General features: G+C 39.0%; 1 protein-coding gene across 5 annotated transcripts in view; it reads right to left on the reverse strand.

The window, feature by feature from the left end:
• Positions 1 to 19,654, reverse strand: part of ARFIP1 (ARF interacting protein 1) — a 159,703-nt gene that overhangs the window by 127,120 nt on the left and 12,929 nt on the right. For 3 of the 5 annotated variants that reach the window (XM_075543691.1, XM_075543688.1, XM_075543689.1), the window contains exon 2: positions 9,120 to 9,199. The exons of the other annotated variants lie outside the window; for them this stretch is intronic. In XM_075543691.1, the coding sequence (XP_075399806.1) occupies positions 9,120 to 9,197 (78 nt within the window). In that variant the 5' untranslated portion in view covers positions 9,198 to 9,199. The remainder of the gene's footprint in view (positions 1 to 9,119; positions 9,200 to 19,654) is intronic. 5 annotated transcript variants of the gene reach the window in all.

Raw genomic sequence — 19,654 nt, forward strand, 5'->3', positions numbered from 1 at the left:
GCTTCTGAGCTAGATGGCCGCTTGTTCACCTTCAAGCCTTTAAGACCCCAGACACTATCTCTTTCCAGTCTTCCTACTTTAATGTACAACTTTCACATGCATATAGGCGACTGAAAATATGTCTTGGGTCAGATGCATCCTAATCCTCAAAGTGACATTTTTACTCTTTAACACTTTAAAGAAGTCGTTTACAATAAGTTTGGATTTTTTGACTGCTGTGAGAACATACAGTATTTGTCCTTAACTCATTCACTCAGCATAAGTTTTTCAAGATGCATTCATTTTACGCCATGCACCCTAATTTCAGTTCTCTTTATAGCTGCTAATATTCCACTGTAAGTATTGTACATATTGTTATTAGGGTTCCAGTTCATACATGCAAGATTTTATTCCAAACAAAATGTGTTTAAGCATGTCTCTGCGATCACTGAATGGTTGAACACCAGTTCTCTCAGTAATTCACTTGTCTAGGTCTCATAAGGGTGCCTCAAAATAATGGTCCACTCAGAACAGGGGCTTCGGAAGGGATCTGCTGGGCCAATTCAATTCAGGTGGAGAGGTCAACTTAGAAATTTGGGTTAGGGGACCCCAAAGGAATAATCTTGAAAGATTTTTTCAAAGGAAACAGGTGAGCAAGGTGACTTTTTAGGAAGATGTCTTAAGGAAATAAAAAGGTGCACTGGTGAGCAAAGGGCCAAGAAAGTTGCACCATGGAATTGTTTTCTATTACAATGTACTTGCTCCCTAGATGGTCACAAGGGCTGCCTTCCGCGAGCTTCACTGGGAAAATTTACCCTACCTGCCTTAGAGCCTTGATCATGGCCCCACAGATTCCTTTTCTCCTGCACACTCCACACACAAAGACCATGATTTGAGCGCCTCAAGGATGCCCGAACTGCCATTTTGACATAATATGTATCAATCAAAGAGCTCAGGATTCCTCAGGAAGGATTAGCGAGACCGAAATGTTGCCTTCCAAAGTGTATAGCTCCAGAAGAAGGAAGTGCTGAGAAACAACTGCTGAATATTTTAATGCTTTTGTTTTATGCAGGTTTCGGTAATTCTGTAGCAACACTTTTTGACTGACTTTCGTATATACCACAGCCTGTTGACCCATTCATTGGTTTATAGACATTTTAGTTGTTTACACCTTTTGGCTATTCTGAAAAGTGCTGCAATAAACACTAATTTACAATCCCCAAACTTTATCATCTTGTGATTACCATTTTCATTTCTATGTTGGGCCAGTCTTAGCTGCTGTCTACATCTTTAACCACATTTCCACATTTCCTTCCACTCTTTCCTCACTGACACTCAGCTCCAGCCATTTGACTGTTCTGCAAACACCGAATGTTAATTTCTGACCTTTCTGTTGTCACTTCCTGGAAGGTACTTATTCCCAGATTCTCACATGACTTCACAAGTTTCATTCATGTTCCTGATCAAGCATTATGTTCTCAGAAGGACCTCTATTTACTCCCCTTTATTAGATTGTATAGCACTAATCACTACCTTTTATCACATTATAAAATAATCCATGTGTGTGTTCAACATAGCTTTCTTTCCCCAATCTGTCTGCTAAATAAATAGTAGCTAACTCTTTAACTTAACATTCAAAATCCTCCCGTGACTTAAACTCTCTTCAACAATTTACACTTCTTCAGATACCTTATTAAGTCAAACTTAATTACTCATTCTTCCTGTATGTTTCTCAATTTCCTTTCTCTCTGCTCGAATAATGTCCATCATCATACACTCAAATTCTGCTCAGTAAGTCCTAGTTTAAATGCCCCCTTTACTAATACTAATGTCACACTCCTCTGGCCTGGCAGCTCTTGATGTGTGCCATTCTGAAGACATCATAATTCCGCATGGCATTTTACTTATTCATTTACACAAAATTTACTGTGTTTAACAATATGCACTGAGAGTCATAGAGACAGCCTCATTTTTCTCTTGAAGATCAGCTGATCAGAGTTGAACCGCCAACCTTTTAGTTAACAGAACAATACCCAACTGTCAGAAGTAATAATTTAGGCTATAAACTTAGTATTTGCTAATATCTTATTAAATACATATCGTATATACTTTTAAATTTATTTTTTGCTTCTACCTTTAATTATTTTTTGGTCATTGTAGTTTCTTCAATTCATTCATCTTCACCCCTTTCAATTAAAAATCAGCTCTACTACTTACTAGTTATGTTAATCTGTCTAGGTCTCAGTTGTCTAATATGTAAAATCCCAATTGCCAACAAGGTTATTTATTATAGCAAAAAATGAGATGATATATATATAAATATCTTAGTACAATGCTTGGAACCTCAGTGGCTCTCAGCAAATGGTACCTACTATGACTTCTTCCTTCCAATGATCAAGAAACAGCCATTTAAACATATTTCAAGGTATAAAGGGTGAACATTCAAAATAGAAAAAATAAAAACCACTTGTATCTGCTCTAATCAAGATGGGACTATAGTATGAAGTAATTGGGTTAATCTGGGTAGACTAGAGAAACAAATTCTTAGCACGCATATGTATATAAGAGAGAGTTTTACATAGAGGGTAATTGTATATTGTATATTAAGAAAACATCCCAACCCAGTCCAGTCCAGTCCTCTTCAGACTCACGAAACACATGCAATGAAGCCAAATGCAGAAAGATCACAAGCCAGTGGCACTGGAAACATCTCATCGCTGGCAGGGGTCTCTATGTGGCTTCTCCGGCTTCAGAGGTCTGGTTGTATCAGGGTAGGTCCATGTAGTTTCTCCAACTTAGGGAACTAGAGTAGTTCCATGTGTCTTGTCAGCTGCAGTGTCTCCCAGGAGTGTCAGACTCTCCCACCTCCAAGGAGGAAATATCAGACTTCCCAGAATTCTCAGGAGAAGGCCATGCCCACACAGAAGCCTCATTGGCTATGATCCGAATGACAGACTAGACCCCACCCCTTCACTTGTAATCCTCTCAAATGGACATTTATATAACTATCACAGTAACAATCTCAATTTTCCTTTCTGGATTTAATTCAAAAAGTAGAAACAGACACTTCTCAAAATGTAATTTTGAATATGTCGAGCAAGAAAAAAATCTGAATAACCAGTTACTCCACAGTAATTTCCTTCAGACCATTATCAATCCAGACTTAACTCTCTAGTATCTAGCTTGGCATCTATGATGGGTTGTGTTGGTTAGGTGATTTTACGTCAACCCGAAGATGGATGAAAGTGTAGGGGTGGAATCCAACCTGTCAATCAGCTCAAGCCTGATGGTGCCTCCTTGGAGGTGTGGCCTGCTTATAAGCAGGAGAAAATGGGAACTTCATTCTCTCTGCCCCCTTGCTGTCCTGCTTGGTGGAACTCTCTGTTGCTGATCCTGAGAACTGTCAGCATAGTGCCATGTTTCCACTGACCTTCGATCCACAAGATTCCGCACCCTGGCCTGTGGTCTTCCTACATTCCGTATCACCTTTGAGTCATGACCCACAAATATGTGAGTCTGAAGAGGGTCTTATAGAGTAGCATTGGACTTATGGGCTCCAGTTGGATTGGGCTGTCTTCTTGATATGTAATTACTTCTTAGTATAAAGCTCTTTCTTATACATAAATGAGTGCCACTGATTTGCTTCTCTAGACAACCTGGTCTAACCCATATGGCTTCAAAAAGTTTGTGGGAAAATGGAGTTATATAACCCCACTCAAGGGGTCTGAATAACAGAATGGTAGATGAACATTAGATGGTGTAAGATACAGCAAAAAAAAAAAAAAAAAGGACTAATAATAACAACAAGGGTTCCAGGTTCCTGGGTGGTAGGGTGGAGGGTGGAATATCAAGCAGTGAGGAAGAGGGCACTGATCAGTGAGGGCACTGATATCAAGCAGTGCAGGAAGAAAGAGAATGCTTAGAAAATGATGGTGGCAGCAATTGTATATTCATGCTTGATCTCATTGAACTATGGACTGTTACAATATCTGTAAGAGCTCCCAACAAGATGGGGGTTGAGTTAAGAGAAATGGGATTATCCCATGAACTTTCTGAAGCTGTTTCATATTAAAGTAGCATTCACAGAGGAGAAAATCACTGTGGGAAGTCACAAGCGAAATGTACCACTGAAGATATAAATTATTTAAGAGTTTGAGGATCGGAAGATAAAGTTGGGTCATCATGAACAAGGCAATTCAGTTTAAAGTTAAACTTGAAGTTTTGGGCTCAGATAAAAATACCAAAGGGTGTGTGTGGAGTAAGGGTTGTTTTGTTTTTAAAGAATGAAAACCATCACTCAGGTCATAATGTTCTATCCCTAAGAAACAAATATCCATCCCTGTGTCATTTGCACTGCTATTGGAGTTGTGTGGTGCTTTAGTCTAAGTGAATCTCTTGACATGGTTCTGCTAGCTAGAGTCTTTGTAATTCTTGTAACTCCTACCAAATGACTTCTTCCTGATGGGTCAGGTAATTGAAGGTACAAGGAGATGCTGGTAGATTTATATGATTCAGTTAACAGAGTTAATTGTGATTGTAAATACTTGCAACTCTAATGAAGAGATTGGTCAGTTTACCATTATGCTAGGTTTACAATGAGCTATCTCAATGGTTCTCAACCTGTGGGTCGCGACCCCTTCAGGGGGGTGGTCTAACAACCCTTTCAAAGAGGCCACCAGATTCATAACAGTAACAAAATTACAGTTATGAAATAAAAATTAAAATAATTTTATGGTTGGGGGATCACCACACATGAGGAACTGTATTAAAGGGTTGCGGCATTAGGAAAGTTGAGAACCAATGAGCTATCTCCTTGTGGTAGTTATATAATCTGTTGCCAACTTGACACTATCAAGAGTGAAGGGGTGGAGTTTAGCCTATCAATCAGGTTACAGCTTGAGGACCTCATTTGGAGATGTCATTTGGAGATGACCTCATAAGGAGATAAAATAGCTAGCTGGAGGCAGGACACATACACATTCCCTGGGAGACATTACTGACAATGAGCCTGATGGGGCTACACTGATGCAGCCAGAGTCCTGGAGCTGGAGGAGCCACGTGGAGACCCCTGCCAGAGCTGAGATGCTTCTACCGCCACTGGATCCACAAGACTTTCCACCCAATGGCCTGTAATACTCCTGCACTCGGCATAATTGCATTTGTTGTGTGAGTCTGAAGAGGAATTTATAGACTGGTACTGGACATATAGGCTAATGTTGGACTTATGGACTTGATATGGGCTGGGCTGGAATGTTTTCTTAATGTACAATTAATATAAACTCTTTCCTATACACAAGTGTCTCTATAAAGTTGTTTCTCTAGTCAACCCAGACTAACACACTCCTTGATCAACAAAAAGAAAACTGTCACATCAAATAAATTGCACTAAAAAAACATCATCACAGAACAAGGAGCAAACAGGAGGCAGAACAGTGAGCTTCTTGGCCGTGGAGCAAGTAAAGTTGAGTGTCTTTGAGCAGAAAGCTTTATCTAGTAGAGTGCTTCGAGGCACTTCATTGGGAGAGGTAGGTTTGCTGACCTGTGGAGCTACAGATCAGAGCCTCTTGGATGAGACTTATCATGGAGTGGAGTGCCCTTTGGGCATTTATTGGCAGCCTTAAAAGATCTGTATAACCTTGCCCAAGCAGAGTACAGGCCAAGGAGCCTCATGGCTGAGGTCATGAGAGAGGCCTGTCTATGGACATGCCTGATAAAAGGCAATTCTGACAGAAGAATTGTATCCTAAGTAGCTCTGATCCTGAATTGTAACCTGTTAACTTCCCTGAAAAGTCCCATAATCATGAGTTTAGTTTGTGTGCTATGTTGTGGTCACTGCAATGAATTATCTAACCTAGTTAAATAGGTAGGGTCATGGTAAGGATGGCTACTTTCAGAACTGGTAGGAAGGCTGGAGGGTAGACGCACACCTGGTCCTTGCCTCAAAGGAATCACCTTTGGGCTGATGTGAAATTTGATTCTCTTTCCCTGAGGTGGTCAGCTATCAATGTCCTGCCCTTTTTCACAGGTTAAAATTCATTCATTCATCAAACTGGTAACCAATAATGTGCCAAATTCTGCTAGGAAAAATTTGAATTGATAAAAAGTATAAAACATTTAATTAACAGTCAATGTCTATGTCAACCAACGGAAATCACAAATATTTGATTTACAAACAAGGACACACAAATAATAGTTAACCTGAATATTTTTGAAGACACAAACAAATCTACAAGCCCATTTTTCACAATAAAACATCTAATTAGGATTCTAATATATTACTGTGATAAAAAATGGTCATAATCAATTTGAAAAGCATGTTGGAGATACATGTCAAGCATCTTAAAATATGTTTATCTTAGCTGATACCAAGGGCTCAAATAGAAAGTAAATGTTTAGCAAATGATGATGGCAACATATGCACAAATATGCTTGATACAATTGATTGTTATAAGAGCTGTAAGAGGCCTCAATAAAATGATCTTTTTTTTTAAAGGAAAATAAAATAGTGTTTTTTTTGGACTTAGTATTTCCATTCCTAATAGACATTCACTACTCACTGCCATTGAGTCAATGCCAACTCACAACAACCCTCTGGGCAGGGTAGAACTGTATCTCTTTAAGGGTTTTCAAGACTGTATCTCTTTAAGGCAGAGAAAGCTCCATCTTTCTCCCACAGAGCGGCGGGTGGTTTCCAATTTGCGGACCAAGCAGATCACAGTCCAATGTGCAACCACTATGCCACCAAGACTACTTCCAATAGACACATATAGAGGAAATACTAAAAACATATCCAACTTAATAAATATGCTTAGCACAAGATATTAAAGGAAGAGCTTCAGTGTATACCAATGTATAACAATTAAATATGAAATCACTTTAAGTTAGAAAATGTTTAAAATATGTGAAACGGTAGTACTTAAATATAAAGTGTGGTATTATTTCAGCCATAGGCTTGATAAAAATATTATGTGCTCATAAAAAGGATAACTTCCTAAAGAACAGCCACTGATAACATTAGAGAGATTTTATTTATTTCCTTCCTCACACTACATTTTTTTCATTAACAAAATAATTGGCACATACTATCTACTAGAAGGAATTTTATAAATAAATTTGATCCATACAATGATAAGTTCTGAAAGGGCAGATTTTAATTAGTAGAATACTAGTGATTGAAAACATTTTAAAACACAAAATATTCCTCTTGACTTTGGTTAACCATAAACCCACAAAACAGCTTTTAATTGGAGCATAAAGTTAAGTTATATTCATATATATGTTTATTATTCTTGTTTTTTACTTACATTTACTGTGGAGGCTATACATTTGGGCATGGCTAAAAGCACAGGACATTATAACTATGTGTTTTAATGTTAATTTTACAGACAACTGTGAATAATCACTTACTTGGCAAGTAGGAGTCCTAGTGGTTTAGTGGGTTAAGCAATGAGCTGCTGACTGAAAGGTCAGCAGTTCAAGTCCACCAGCTGCTCTGAAGGAGAAAGATGAGGCTGTTTGCTCTCATAACAATGTTTAGTTTCACAAGTTCTACTTTATCCTACCGAGTCATTATGTTGAACAGACGTGAAGGCAGTGGATTCTATTCTGGCAGCCATTTCCTTCAGATCAGCATCTTCCAGACTCTAGTTTCTAGCTTAGAATCAACCTATTAGTGACATTCCCAGAGAGTAAACTCGTGGAGGTAGGTCATAAACAGAATGCATTCACAGATGATTATGAGTCCCACCCTTAGCTCAGCTGCCAATATTCCCTCCATGGTTACTGTTGCTTAGATGTCGCTGAGGCAGTTTTGACTCACAGCGATCCTGTGTACAACAGAATGAAACCCGCCCAGTCTGTGCCATCCTCACAACTGCTCTTGTGTTTAAGCCCACTGATGCAGCCACTGTGTCAATCCATCTTGCCTAAACAGTCAGGTAGTAATTTGAAATCACGGAGAACCCTGAATCTTCCACAAATGACATTATCTTACTCACCAGAACTCTTCTCTGACTTGTAAAGGTAAGTTATCTAGCTCCAAAGCCTGCTCTAAAACTTGCCACCCAGAGTAACTAAAGAAACACAGTAATAGCAGAGGATGGACATTAGTCAACCCTGCAACTACAGTCAGACCTCCGATTGTGTTCCTGCTTTACCATCTCCTCTGAGTCAGTCACCATTTCTCTGAGCCTTAAGTCTGTTCAACCAAAAATAACAATACAAAAGGACAAAAAAGAGTTGTTCTACTTAGCTAACTGAATTATATCAAATGACTCTTAGGATCAGGAGGATCAAGGTGGGGCAATTTGAAAGTGCCCCTCAGTAGTCTTAAGCTTTAAGAGGTATTACTAATATTAGTCATTCAACAAAATGCTGTTTCTAGTTGCCATTTGTGGGATGAATGCAGACTGCTTTTGAGGATTTTCAAGGCCATGACCTCTCAGAAGCAGATCACTAGGTTTATATCTCATAGTATCTCTGGGTTGGTTTTAATCACAAACCTTTATAGCTAGTAACCACTTGCACCACCAGTGCTGCCTGGAATTCAATATAAAACCAACTGTTTAGTATCTTCCTTCTTCTAATGAATTAGAACAGCGATTCTTAAGTAGTATATATTAGAACCTTCATCAATAAAATTAATTATGTACATATGGTACCAAAGCAATCATTAAGGTTGGATTCAATGAGTCGGAGATGAACCCTAGAACTATGTACTTGTTAGAAAGTATTACACTTGGATTCTGATGCACCCATAGGAGAGAGGGCAAACAAGCAGATGAGCTCAAATGTGAGTAGAGTAGATTGCCACTATTCATCAGAAACATTTAGCCATTGCCACATTTCCTATTTAAATTTAAAATTTTTATTCAAAAGCTTTAACTGGAAATAAAAAGTTGACCCATAACTTTATTTCTATATGACATTTCTATATTCATTTCTATGTGACAAGCTATCAGCTAAAAGTCTAGAATGCCCCAAAAGCAAATGACTTAATTCCCACTGGGAAGAATCTTCTCTCTTCATGAGAGTAGTGGTTTATTTGGAATGCCAAATGTTTAAAAGCACTAAACCAAATGAGAAAATTTCTGATTGAGATGGGATGATTTAACAAAAGAAGAGAAATACCACCCAATCACCTCAGAATTAGACTTGACTTCTTCTGTGGCAGGTTTGGATGCATCAAGAGTTGTAGGGTCATGGCTGCAGTCAGACATACCTAAAAGTAAAATGTGTTAAGCACCATTAAACAAATGAGTTAAAAGAGCTCTATCGCCTCACCAATACTATTACAAATATGCCATCACACAACTAACTTCTCTGTAGTCAAAATTTGCTTTATCAAAATGATCTACGATTATCTATTGATTACAAAAGTTAAACAATCTAACCAAATAAGTCAGGGAAAGTATGCAAAATGTAAAAATTCAGACTTCCGATTAAAAACAAGTTTCATGAAACCCTTTTAGATGTGGGTAAGAAATGTGAAAGATTAGAGTGCCCACTTGATTTAAAAGAGAAAGATGCCTTAAACCAAAAGAGAAAGATGCCTTAGCTGGCAAGGCTTCTCTAAATCCAAATGCACACACTGGAGCGGAGCTGCTAGTGGTTTCTAACGACTGACCTTGCAGATCGTAGCCTAACTTGTAACCACTACACCACCAGGGCTACTAAAGTTAGGGCAATGGTTTACTGGAATTCCCAAGAATCTTAATAAAATTTTCCCAAAGGACACAGAATGATCACAGAGGCTAATTAGGAAGAAGCTATAAGAAAAATGAAAATTGTATTTGTGAGAAAAAGGCCAGAAAAGTTGGACGAAGGAATTGTATTTCATCCTGACAACATACCTACCTGCTCACTCTTGAAGGGTAGCAAGTACTGTCCTATGAGAGTTTGGTTGAGAAACCTGATCCTATGTATCCTACAACAGCCTGCATCTTGCCCCTTTAGACCTTTTTTTTAAATTTTGTGGCTCCCAAATCTCAAAGGAACACAATTTGAGTCCTCCCAGGATGTCAAAACTGCCATTTTGATGTGGTCTAAATCAAAAAGTGTAGACATCTATGGGGAAGGGCTGCACTGGAAACATACTATAAAGCACCTATTATCAAAACAGTGTTGAACTGACACACAAAAAGGCCAACAGAACAGTGAAACAGGATGAACATTTTAGAATCAGAGCCAAGTATATACAGAAATTCTGGTATATAGCAAACATGGCATCTCAAATTACTGAAGTAGAGACAGACGTTATAATAATGATGTAGGAAAAGTGGGTAGTCATGTGAAAAAAGAGAAAATTGACCCATGTTTTATACCACAGGCAAGAATAAACTCCAAATGGACTAAGTTTCTTGCTACTAAAAATGAAGATTTAGAATAAAAATGAATAAAGAATTAGAAGAAAAAAGAGGTAAATTCTTCTTTAATTTGATGAAGGAAATGACTTTCAACAACGGCTCAAAATCCAGGGACAATAAATAATTGATAAATCTGATAAACAAAAAAATATTTTTCACAAGAAATAAATACCATAGTCATACACAAATGAAAAATTAGGATGAAATATCCATAACATATGCCACAGACACAGGACTAATATTCCTAATATAGAGAGAACTCTTTAAAACCTAAGGGGGAAAATTAAAAACCAGATAGAAAGTAAAAAGACACAAACCGATAATTCTCAAAAGAAAACATTTTTAAATGATTAAGCATATACAAAAATGTTCAAACTCACTAATAACTAGAGAAATTAACTCTAAGACAGCATTTCTTACCTATTAGAGTTGAAAATTTTTCAATATGATAAACACATTTTGTTGGAAAGGAGCTAAAAGTAGACACACTCATATAGTGCTATGCAAACACAAACTGGTACAACCATTCAGGAGGAAATTTTGATAATATCTAAATAAAATTAATAGTCCTGGTGTAATGGTTATTGCTGGGATGCTAACTGCAAAGTTTGCAGTTTGAAACTACTAGCTACTCCCATGGAGAAAGGCGGGGGCTCTCTATTTTGTTGAAGCATTAACAGCCTCAGAAACTCACAGGGGCAGTTCTACCTTGAGATTCATTTTGGGTAGTTAAACAAAAGGATATCTGCACTCAACTTTGGACCTAACATCCTGGTACTTTACTCTGGAAATACACCTTTTATATTGATAAAAATACATATATATTATTGCAGAATTTTGAACAACGTAAATGTCTACAGACAAGAAAGTGACTCCATAAACTATGAAACATCTATACAATGGGACATTCCTGTAACTTTGAGAATGAAGTCGATCTCTATGACATGGAATACTTTCCAAGACATAATGTTAAGGGGGGAAAGGGAAAGGCCAAATGAGGACCTATAGTCTATTACCTTCATGTATGTAATAGGATGATTGATACAAGGGGTTATCTCCAAAAGCCAGATTTTTTCCCCAAAGTTATGCTGATTGGGGATCTTTCATACTAAACATTTTTTCACCTCTGCTCTGAGTTAGAGCACCCAGCGCCATCGCCTGGGAAGGTTCTCTCTGGTCATAGTGAATTTTTTTTTATTAAAAGAGTTTCACTAAACTGCACCCTGACTGGCTCCTTGCCTACAGGTGGGCTTTGGGTCTCTATTCTGCACCACCCCCTCATTCACAATGATATAATCTTTTATTCTTATGATGCCTGATAACTGATCCCTTAGACACGTCGTGATCACACAGGCTGGTGTGCTTCTTCCATGTGGGCATTGTTGCTTCTGAGCTAGATGGCCGCTTGTTTACCTTCAAGCCTTTAAGACCATAAACGCCATACATCAACAGCTTTCTTCTCATTTGCTTATGCACCTACTTTGTCTTCAGCGATTGTGTCAGGAAAGTGAGCATCATGGAATGCCAGTTTAATAAAACAAAGTATTCTTGCATTGAGGGAGTACTTGAGTAGAGGCCCAATGTCCATCTGCTACCTTAATACTGAACCTATACATATATGCACATAGATCTATTTCCACATCGTCATATATATATTTACATATGCACATGCCTTTATTTAGACCTCTATAAATGCCCTTTGCCTCCTAGCTCTTTCCTCTATTTCCTTTTACCTTCCTCTTGCCCCACTATCATGTTAAACCTCATCATTTGAGTTTCAGTAATTCCTTTTGGTTACATTACACTTGGTCAAGCCCTACCAGGCCTCCTACACCCACCTCACCACCAATTTGGATCACTTGTTGTTCCCTTGTCCCTGGGTTTGTTAACACCACCCACTTCCTTTCCCCCCACTTCCCCCTCTCCCACGTCCCCCCGGAACTGTCAGTCCATTGTTTTCTTCTCCATATTGTTCATCCAACCTATTTTATTTAGACAGACCTGCGGAGATAATAACATGCACAAAAACAAGACAGAGCAACGATGAAACATACAACTTTCCTCTAGTTCCTGAATGCTTCCTTCCCCCCCACAATCATGATCCTAATTCTACCTTACAAATCTGTCTAGACCAAGGATGTACACTGGTACAGACAGGAACTGGAAACACAGGGAATCCAGGGTGGATGATCCCTTCAGGACCACTGGTGAGGGGGGCGATGCTGGGAGGGTGGAAGGAGGTTGGGGTCGAGAGGGGGAACCGATTACAAGGATCTACATATAACCTCCTCCCTGGGGGGATGGACAACAGAAAAGTGGTGAAGGGAGACGTCCGACAGTGTGAGCTATGACAAAATAATAATTTATAAATTATCAAGGGCTCACATGGAAAATGTACACCAGCCTGTGAGATGACAAGGCATCAGGTGTCAGGCATCAAAGACATAAAAAAAAAAATCATAGCATTGTGAATGAGGGGGAGTGCAGAGTGGGGGAAATTAGCCATCCCCTTGCAGAAGGGCTGTGGGGAGGTGACGAGCCAGTCAGAGTACAGTGTAGCAACAATGAAACATAGTTTTCCTCTAGTTCTTGAATGCTTCCTCCTCCCCACTATCATGATTCCAATTCTACCTTACATAACCAGCTGGACAGGAAGATGTACACTGGCACGGATAGGAACTAGAAATACGGGGAATCCAGGACAGATAAGCCCCTCAGGAACAGTGGTGAGAGTGACGATATCAGGAAGGTGGAAGGACGGTGAGGAAGAAAGGGGAAACAGATGACAAGGTCTACATGTAACCTCCTCCCTGGAGGACGGATAGCGGAGGACTGGGTGAGGGAGATGTCGGATGTGTAAGATATGCGAAAATAATTATTATTTATAAATTATCAAGGGTTCAGGGGGAGGGAGGGGGAAATGAGGAGCTAATACCAAGGGCTCAAGTAGAAAGCAGGTGTTTTGGGAATGATGATGGCAACATATGCACAAATGTGCTGGACACAAATGATGTATGTATGGATTGTAAAAAGAGTTGTATGAGCCCCTAATAAAATGATTAAAGAAATAAATTATCAAGGGCCATGAGGGAGTGGGGAGCCGGGGAAATGGGGAGCTGATGCCAGAGGCTTACATGAAGAGCAAATGTTTTGAGAATGAAGAGGGCAATGAATGTACAAATATGCTCTACACCATTGCAGTATGTATGGATTGTGATAGGAGTTGTATGTGCCCCTAATAAAATGATTAAAAAAACAAAAATAGTTTCGTTAGAACCTCATTTTTGGTGATAGCCAATTTAAAAGAACAATGTGCAGCTGAGAAATCGTGTTTCCTGCTCTGGAAAAATGCTGCTGAAACTGATGTGATATTGAAACACAGCTTGCAAGGACAGAACTTTGGCAAAAATTCAAGTGATTTTCTCAATTCAAAAAAGGTGAAATATCAGTTGATGGACATCTGTTCTGGACATCTGTCAATCTCCCAAACAAACAAAAATGTCAACTCGTAGTGCATTTGGAGGTTCATGAAGTGAGACTGTTAATCAAGCTTTCTACTTTAAGGTTCTGAAAAGATTGCTTACCACTGTGCAACAAAAAAGGTCTGATTTGAGGTAGACGAAGGACTGATGGCTTGTTTTGCCACCATGACAATGCAACTGCTTATGCAGCCATCTCAGTGCGCCATTTTTTGGCAAATACAGCATGCCTCTCTTGCCCCATATACCTGACCTTGCTCCTTGTGATTTCATTTCTGCAAATGAAGAGGAACACTAAAGGGCAGCATTTTGATTTGACTATTAGAACAGGTGATGAAAAAAATGAGAGGTGCTGTCAGCCATCCAAACAGATGAGTTTAAAAAATGTTTCCAAGAGGGGAATAGCAGATTTGAAAAACGTATTAAGCGTAATGGAGAGTACTTTGAAGGTGATAAGGTTGTTTTGTAAAACAATTTTAAATACATAGCTTTGAAAAAAATCCATTTTGGGGGTACCCACCCCCCTTGTATGAAATTGTGATCTTGGCAAAGAATAGTGATATATCCTGCACTGCCAGAAGAATAAAGAAATCAGTCTTAGAAGAAATATAAAGAGAATGGTCCTTAGAAGTAAAGATGGTGAGATTCTGGCTCACTTCCTTTGGACTCGTCATTACGAAAGGCGAAGAAGAAAGAAGACGACCAATTTTTTGTAAAATAGAAAACCGGTGAAAATAAGAGGAACCCTCAATGAAATGGGAGCCTGGTAGTATTGTGTTTACACATGAGGCTGCTAACGGCAAGGTCAGCAGTTTGAAACCACTAGCTGCTCTTCGGGAGAAGGATGAGGATTCTACTCCTGCAAAGAGTTACAGTCTCGGAAACCCAGAACCACAGTTCTACACTGTCTTATAGGCTGGCTAAGAGTTGGAATTCACTCGATGGCAGTGAGTGGCTTTTCTCAATGAAATGAACTGGCTCAACAAAGTACTCAATAGCCACAGCAATGTACTCCAAGAGAGCAATGATCATAAAGGAGGCACAGGATGGGAAACACCTCCTCCTTCTGTTGTGCATAACTGCTTTGAGTTGGGGGCAACTCAAGGACAATCCAACAATGATATCAACACCAGAAGGAGACCGATTATCTAAAGGGAACAGGTGGAATTGGCATGGTAAACAATGGGGAGGAAAGCAATGGGACACAGTGGCAGGAAAGAAGGGAGTCACATTTCTCTGGCTGGTGCAAACGGTTAACACACCCAGCTGAACAAATGGTTGCAGGTCTCAGCCCACCCTGAGGAGTCTCAGAAGAAAGGTCTGAAAAATAAGCCACTGACAACCCTCTGGAGCCACTTCTATTCTGACACATATGAGACATATATGGGACTATGAGAGCATATGCTCAATGGCAACTGGCTCCGGATTACTTTTCTAATTACTTTTAATAATTCTGATCCCTAGAACCATAATTTTATATGCCCTCATATACTAAAAAAATCAACAACAAAAACATACACAATAAATCATTAAAACCAACCAGAATATTGAGTAAAATACAATAAGAAATACCAAGAGCTACATACGAATGTAACTACTTAACTGTATTATTATAAATGAGTAACAAAACAAAAATTTTAAAGCAAAGATAGAAAAAGAAACAGTAGCTTACCTATAAATCTACCTGGCTAGGAGCAAAACACAAACAGAAAAAACAACTCTACATAAGTGCTATTATCTACTAAGTACAAGGGCTTCTAACTAGATGAATTCCAGTTCCAGGTCTGAGAGTTAACTAAAGGCTATAGTCTCAGGAGTGCTAGCAGTCTATATCTCATTAGTAAACCAGTCTTTTTATAAACTCATAGTTTTTAATACAAAGAAATGTGTGTGTTTGTATACATATAAATGTCACATATATGCCTTTATTCCATCCACTGCGAGGGATGCACAGTGATAACACCCTCAACTGAAAGTAAACCTAGCACCTACATCTTGATTTCCACCCCCAAAAGTTTTATTGGCATATAAGTCACATATCATACAATTCAATAGTTCAATCATATCAAGCATAGATTTTTCTCGTTAAGCACCATTCTCCATTATAAGGAACCAAGATTCTTAGAAGAGGGGCTGAGTCTAGGACTGGGGCTGAAAAAAAGACAAGAAGACCCTGAAACATATTCTGGTGCCACAAAGTAAGAACACGTTTTTAAAAGGTGGGGCTTATTAAACAGTACATAGAAGGCAACAATTTGAGCACAAAATAAAAAGTTGATGCTGACATAAGTGGTCAAATACATACAGGTGTCTAAAATTTGCTTTACACCACTTTACTTTTACGGAACTTTGAATTATTACCTAATTTCACCAACCAAAAGAACTATGAAGAGGAATTTTATCTTTTACAAAAAAGAAGGTGGAAAAACAAACTATAGTCCAGTGTGTGTTTGAACGTGACTTGTGAGAGTGGTGTAGCCACACCTGGGCAGGATACTTAGTGTCGCAGCTTCAAGTCACCATAGCTTTTTTTTTTTAATTTTAACTTAAGGTAAATTTTAATTTATTTGCCAATCTTGTATAAAGAATCAATACCTTTTTTTAAAAAGGAGTACTGATAAGAGCCCTCAATAAAATGATTTTTTTAAAGAGTGTCATTTTATCTTACACACCTGAGGTAAATGATCTAGAACTTCTAGGGTTTTTTTTTCTTTCATATTTCAACTGTTCTTTTATTTGTTAAATTTATTTTAAACTATATATTTAATTTCTTTTTAAAAATCATTTTATTGGGGGCTCGTACAACTCTTATCACAATCCATATATGCATCTTCCAATTTGTCCAGCACTTTAGTACATTTGTTGCCATCATCATTCTCAAAACATTTGCTTTCTACTTGACCCCTTGGTATCAGCTCCTCATTTCCCTCTCCCTCCCTGCTCCCCCTTCCCCATGAACCCTTGATAATTTATAAATTATTATCATTTTGTCATATCTTACACCATCCGACTTCTCCCTTCACCCACTTCTCCACTGTCCATCCCCCAGAAAGGAGGTTATATGTAGATCCTTGTAATCTGTTCCTCCTTTCTACCTCACCTTCCCTCCACCCTCCCAGTATTGCCACTCTCACCACTGGTCCTGAGGAGTCATCTGTCCTGGATTCCCTGTGTTTCCAGTTCCTATCTGTAGCAGTGTACATCCTCCAGTCCAGCCAGATTTGTAAGGCAGAATTGGGATCATGGTAGTGGGGGGGTGGGGTGGTGGAAGGAAGCATTCAAGAACTAGAGGAAAATTGTATGTTTTGTCATTGCTACACTGCACCCTGACTGGCTCGTCTACTCTCCGAGGCACCATAGCTTTCTTTAACCGTCTCTGTGAACTGTATGTTAGTGTTATTTTAGGTTGTCTGCATTATTTAATATGATTTGGTGATTTAAACTTAAACCCACTGCTGTCAAGTTACAAGTCTTGAAGGACATATGAGAACTACCCCATAGTGTCTCCAAGGCTGGAAAAGCCGTCACATCTTTCTGCTGCAGAAAGCTGTTGGCTTTGGTATCACTGACCTCGGGCCAGCAGCCACATGCTTATGAGCCTTTCATATGCCACCAGTGCACATCCACTGTGGGACATGAAGGGCTCAGAGAAACACTCTACTTTGGGGTAGCTGGGGGAAGCCTGTGGTTAAAAAAAGGTGGGAGAGGCAGAGTTCTTCCTCACAGCAGAATGTCAAATCAAAAGAAGGAAACAGAATCACCATAAGGTACGCACCAGATTAATGAAAACTGCAGGAGACTCACTGATGGATGTTAAAATTTGAGGGACTAAAGTTTAAGAAACTTTGCAGGTCTCAAAGTATCTCCCATAAAATGCTTAATGACATATGTAGAAACTTTCAGTGAAATAATTTTTTAATGTACAGACTCCTATCTGTTCAGGCAATGACTGGTTACATATATAAAGGGGAAAATGAAATTAAAACATAGTGGAATTTTCCCACACATTTCTGAAGGTCCTTCATATGTCTGTGGTCCCATAGGTTGGTTATACAAGAGTTCAGAAATTCAAGCCGAAGAACGAGACACGATGAACACCTTAGTACCTTATGGACAACACACGTCGCTCCTCTCTATTGTATACAAAGTGAAGGCACTGTTTAGCACATACCAATGGGCTTCATGAAGTTCATGGAGAGATCCCATTATCTTTTCAGTCCATTTCCCCTCATAATTATATAGTACATTTACATAATTGTACACAATTATGACCTATAAACCTTGATAATAATAAATACCCTATAATATATGTCTTGATAATCATGATAAATGCCCATGATATTGTATTAGCTTTTCCTGAACTATTCCATACTTGCTAAAGTTTACCACATAGCATAAATGCTTTGGCTCAAAAACAGAGACATACAATTTCTTGTATTGTGCACCTCTTTAAGGTTGTTTAAATAAAAACATATTACTGTGACGTGCATTATAGCTCCCAAACTCAGCAAAGCCCAGCACTAGTGATATCAGCAGCAAGAGTCAGAGAAGTATCGATTTCGAAGTGAAATAAGGGCTGATAAAGAACAGAAAAGTGGGAAAATCAGTGAATGTTACTGGTTGGAATTTAGGCATGTCACATACAACAATCAAGATGCTCCTCAATAATAAAAACCTCTCCCAGCTGCTAAAAGATCAGCTCCCTTGAATTTAACAAGGCTAATGAAAACCAGAGAGGGAGACATTGCTTTTGATGTGAACTGAGGATCAAACACAAAAGTGAATCTCTACCCACTTCCTGTTAATGGATCACTGTTAAAGCATGACAATTGTTAGAGATGTTTAAAGAAAAGTATGACCAGACTCCAGTATAGTGTTAGCACAAGCCCAAATGACGTAAGGGCCTATCTCATATGCTTCATCCTGAACTTTAAGTGATGCCCAAGTGGACTGAAGCCCTGCTGGCACTGTGGGTCAGACATTGGGCGGGAAACTACAGTCAGCAGTTCGCATCTACCAGGTGCTCTGAGGGAGAAAGATGAAGTTGGCTGAGGCAGTCCAGATTTCTAGTCTCAGCAACACCATACAGCGTTGCGCTGAGCTGAAATCAACTTAATGGCAGTGGGTTTGGGTTTCTTGTGCGCCTTGGATCAAGATGCTCAATTGAACTGGGAAGAAAGACATGTTTTGAGTTGTTCTTAGCTACTGACAAGTGAGCTCCTGCTTTAACATGTTTACTGTCATGGCAACACGTGAGCCTCCACTGGCAGATGGGTGGTGTCTGTTTGAGATGCACTGGTTGGGAAATGAACCTGGGTTTCCCACACAGAAGGTGAAAATTCTACCAATGAACCACCACAGCACCCAGCAAGAGAGCTCCCAGCTACAAAGGGAAAGATAATAAGGTCACAGGTAAGTAATTCTAGTGATAACACTACACAATGCGCTGAGAACATAACATAATTTTTCTGGTACTCTTGCCAAAAGGTATTAATTAGCTCAGTCTCATCACGGGGAAACAATGGGCACACTCAAACTAATTAGTATTCTCCGAAAGTGTCAAGGTCATGAGAGACAAGGAAAGAATGAAGAACCGTGACAGGTTGGAAGAGACCAGTAAACAACTAAATGCAACATGGGTTCCTACATGGGATCCTGCAACAGAAAAATGCAAGTAATGGAAAAACTGGTGCAGTTCTAATATAATCTTTAGTTTAGCTGATATTGTACCCATTTTCATCTCCTATTCTTGATAATTACATTACGGTTATGCACGATGTTAACATGAAAGGAATTAGGGTGAAGAATATAAGAGAACTCTTGTACTATTTT

Source organism: Tenrec ecaudatus, chromosome 3 (assembly GCF_050624435.1).
Source record: "Tenrec ecaudatus isolate mTenEca1 chromosome 3, mTenEca1.hap1, whole genome shotgun sequence".
NCBI lineage: Eukaryota > Metazoa > Chordata > Mammalia > Afrosoricida > Tenrecidae > Tenrec > Tenrec ecaudatus.